General features: G+C 30.8%; 1 protein-coding gene across 2 annotated transcripts; it reads left to right on the top strand.

Moving 5' to 3' along the window:
* Positions 1 to 436: 436 nt before the first annotated feature.
* On the top strand, positions 437 to 3,107 carry LOC131663961 (uncharacterized). Of its 2 annotated transcripts, XM_058934765.1 has the most exons (5): positions 437 to 569; positions 700 to 848; positions 1,707 to 1,988; positions 2,267 to 2,380; positions 2,465 to 3,107. In XM_058934765.1, the coding sequence occupies exons 2-5, from the start codon at positions 794 to 796 to the stop codon at positions 2,590 to 2,592; spliced, it is 579 nt and encodes a 192-aa protein (XP_058790748.1). In that variant the 5' UTR covers positions 437 to 569; positions 700 to 793; the 3' UTR covers positions 2,593 to 3,107. The 2 variants fall into 2 exon arrangements, with proteins under 2 accessions (XP_058790748.1, XP_058790749.1); XM_058934766.1 differs by lacking the exon at positions 437 to 569 and having other exon boundaries at positions 689 to 848.
* Positions 3,108 to 4,554: the final 1,447 nt, after the last annotated feature.

The following is a 4,554-nucleotide window of genomic DNA, read 5'->3' as shown; positions in this document are numbered from 1 at the left end:
TTTGACATATTTTACCCAGTGATCTAAATTACTTACATTTAATAAATATGTGTGCAACAAGTGTTTATATAAATTGTTTATACATAAGAAAATTCTTATGATATGATGATACTAAAAAAACGCGTCCAACATATTTGATAACAATTTTTAAAAGAGTGTATGAAACATTGCAATTAAGATATTCAAATGAAAAGAACTAATACAGAATAGCACTGCGATTCCATTTCATAAATGAAAATTTGATGAAAATTTTAACAAATCCGTTTTGGTCGATAATGACGTTATGAGAGTAAAGGTTTTCTCAGTAAATCCAAATAATCCGGTAGAATCAAAATGAAATGTAAACGCGTATTTAACAATTGTATACAAATCTCCATCATAAGCAAACCTCCATCATAAGCAAACCTCCATTGTTACTTCGAACATCGTAAAGATAACAAGCAACTGCGCAAATTTTATCAAAAGAGTCAAAATACGATAGGGGCACAAAGGTGAAAGTAAATTGGCACGTGCGATTTCTAAAAGCCTTGAATATAAAGCGCCAAACCGCGCACTTGTGTTATCTGCTGGTAAGGAACATATCGATAGTAGCGTGTTTATCTGACTTACTCACGTTTTTCTACTTTATCGACCCTCCTCTCTTTTTCTGATGGTGCGCGCAACTACGTAAACGGAATGACGTCGCGGATGCGCTTCAAGTATAAAACGCTGTCACTTGCCGGAAACCTGTGAGTATTCAAGGTACAACTTACGCCGAATACTTCTTGATATTTTCGTACGAGGATACAACACCATGGCTAGATTGACAACTGGTTTTACGGCTACGATTGTCGTTTGCGCAATTTTTAGTGAGTACATTTTATGACATATAGTATAACAATGCAATCAATTTATTGCGCTTGATATAGCTTTTGCAGTTTATTAATCGAAGAAATTATATGCAAATATAATTCGATCGCGATAATAATAATTTTCATATCGTTCACCTCCTAGTCATGAAATGAACATTTAGCTTTTAACGATAATTTTGAAAATATCAAGTAGAAAATATTGCGTGCAATAATTTTTCGAAGTTCTAAGATTTAAATTTGAACATTCTTTACGTTACTATATAATTTCTCTTTTTCAAACTGGTTTCAACTGGGACAATGCCGGTACTTAAAAATGTACGTGCGATTTAAACATATGTACACCGAAATTTAATGTGTATAAACATACGCAAATATACTTGTCGAACATAAATGCTTAGATCTCGTAAGACCAATGTTTAACAGAACAAAAATTACAATCGCTAGTTACGTGATTGCAATACATAATTCAATGTCAGCAAAAAATGTAAATAACATAGATAAGTAAAAAGAAACAATGTTACACGAGACTATAAGTTTTTAAACAACACTCAAAGTCGAGGAATTAAGTTAAGGAAAAAATGGACTTTTTCCTCGAGAAAAATCCCAAGTTGTTTATGTATAAAGAAAAAAGTACGGCGAGGTTTAAAGTGAATTAACGCTTCCATAAATATTTAAGACAAAATAAAAAGTTCCAGATAAAATTGTACTCTGACGAATATCAGATAAGACTATTGACCCTTGATGAGGAAATGTAGTATATGAGCAAGCATTCGTCATTATGAAAAACATAAAATTACAGTTATAAAAATAAATTCATAGTTACATGTGCATCAACTGTTGCCATTACTGTAACAGATGTTCTAAGCGAAGCCGGAAGAGCAACATCAAAGGGCGATGACGCGTTGATACCTTGTAAGGGAACAAAGTCAGGCCATAATTTGTCATATCAATGGTCTCGCGGCATTTCCTCGTCACCACTGTCAGACTACCCTGAGATGAAAGGCCGCATATCGGTCTCGGCTAATGGAGCTCTATTAATCAATCATTTCACTAAGAAAGATCACGGAAAGTACGTGTGCGTCATCAAATCTGGAAATTCGCTGCTGGAGGAGATTTCCGTTGACGTCGATGACAATTGTGAGTTTTATGATAACAGTTTTAGTGCCGTCATGCACCTTACAAAATACAAGAGAGATCGTTTTTTTATCGAATATCCAATATTTATAAAACAGTTTCATTGTGAAAAAAAGAGTTAATTAAACAGACTATTTACTATTTTAATCAACTTAACTTTAAATTGGTTACTTTTCCAATTCAGAAAAAAAAAAGATTTTATCTCAATTATACATTGCAATAATACATTTCAAAAGCTTCCTAAATTGTATGGTCATGAAAAAAACGACAAAATATTGCAGATCTTCTCGAAGCTGAACATTGCTTCCCAGGATCTTGTATTGAAGCTAGTAAATGTACTACCCCAACTAGTCGCCTCAGTTGTCCCGAAAATGGCGAAGTCTGCTGTTCAATGAGTAAGTAAATTGATGAATGATTTCAATTTAATGAAAATGCAAAAAACACAAATCCGTTATCTATTCTAATGTTTTATTTTACAGTTAGAGAAAAAGACAGGCATCGATGTCGACACTTTTTGGGAGAATGTATGGCCAGTTGCAACACGGTAACTTTGAAGAGAAACGCTGATGATTGTGAAGACGGGACGACGTGTTGCGTTCTTGTGTAACTCATAACTGTTAAACTCTGATTTTGTATATTGTCGAAGCTAGAAGTAATTTAAAGATTTTATTTAAAAAACTATTTTCTTACATTTAAAATTTTCTTAAATTTAATATTTTAATATGTTTGTAAAAAATGGATTTCAAAATATATTTCAACTTAATTGATGAATACGTTTAAAAATGAAGATATAGCGTGTTTACATTCTGTTATGTAAGCCACTATCCTTTTACCACAATGCATCAGTAAAAAGTTCTACAAAACTTATCGTACAAAACTTAGAAAATACAAATTTAAAACTTGAGTAAACTGCCAGAAGGTAAGAATGGTTTCAAAAGCAAAGCACATGGTATATAAAAATGTAACACTTTTATAAAAACTAAGTGTAAATTAAATAATAATATTGATTTCTACTACACACGGTACTATTTTTTGAAACATATTGATTAAATTTATTATGATTATAGCTTAAAATCTTGAAGTCATTTAATTAAAAATAAAAAATAGAAAAAAACCTTTAACAATTATTTTCTTAATTACTCCATTTTCATTGATTTCCTTCCCAAATAATCAAATGTCTGACGTCGCTCAGAACTTTTTCAATTTTTTTAGTTATTTATCAAGCAATACGCCATCACGTCAGATTTGTCAAAAATCAAAAAACAGCTCTAATATTTTTCTTTGCGATCAACGCAAATTTGCATATTCCGGTATTAATTTTGCCGTGATGTTTCCTCAGAGTTATCACCTTTGCTTCTTTCCTTACGTATTGACCGTAATTATTTAAAGCAATATGATATTTCCTCGATGTGTTTAATTGATGAAATTCTAACTATAGTTACACTTTCTTTCCAAAAACAGCATTTTGAAAAAAAGTGATTACCTTCAAGGTGAGCTTTGAAAAAATTTTAATCGCCAGCTTTACCAATGAAAAATCGTAATTGAAAATCTTGGACATGTTTTGTTTAAATAAATAATATACAAGCAAAATTGAAACTATTATTTAACAGACAGAATGATACAAGTAAATTGTAAATAATAATGATATTATATTGCGACTCAGCAGAATAATCTCAACAAATTTGGATTCTTATTTTTTATTCTTATTTTAGTGACGATCATGCCCTCGAGAAACACAACGCTGTCGCTCATTGTCGAAAGACTAAGAATCATATATTTATCTAAGCCAAAAACTTTATTACTGAATAAATAATGTGCAGAAGATCGACTAGCATAATTCATAATCTTGGTGATGATGACGAACAATGGATTATCTTTATTTTTCGAAATTTTGTGAATGACTACTTTTATTAGTGAACACGTTTATCAGCTCAATAACAATGGTCTTAATATATGTAAACAAATATATCATTATCTCTAAGACGGCTTTTTTTATAGTCAACCTACTTCTTTCGTTGTACTAACAAAAAATACTTTACTAACTTTTTTATACTTATTTTAGCAAAATTACAACGTTCTAGTTAATGTTGTATAAAAATTTTGAAAAAAAACCATCAAAATATTATTTCATGAAAAATAATTCAGACTAATTAAACTATCAATTTCATTACGATTTAAAATAATTAAAAAATAAATGTTCAAAATATATATCCGTATGTATGCAAAGTCTGAATTATTGAGAACATCGTATATGATACTTTAAAACGTGTAACAACAGGCTAAGCTTAGAAAACGATAGGTTAAGTAAATTTTACCAATAAAAGAAAACATGTCTGACATTTTTTTGGATAATTATGATTTTGACCGTAACTCGTCAAAAAATGGAGAGCTAGAATACTAATTCGTATTGGTAATGAAATTGGATAAAATCAATCTACCCATAGGTCGATCAATATTAACATCTAACCTAGATAATAAAGAAGATAGGCAAACGAAGGGTCTCTCTCTCTCTCTCTCTCTCTCTCTCTCTCTCTCTCTCTCTCTCTCTCTCTCTCTCTCATGGCCAATT

Source organism: Phymastichus coffea, unplaced genomic scaffold (assembly GCF_024137745.1).
Source record: "Phymastichus coffea isolate CEN01 unplaced genomic scaffold, Cenicafe_Pcof_1.1 PCOF00039, whole genome shotgun sequence".
Classification (NCBI taxonomy): Eukaryota; Metazoa; Arthropoda; class Insecta; order Hymenoptera; family Eulophidae; genus Phymastichus; species Phymastichus coffea.
The sequence above is the reverse complement of the archived record's forward strand: the minus strand, read 5'-3'. Positions and strand labels throughout refer to the sequence as shown.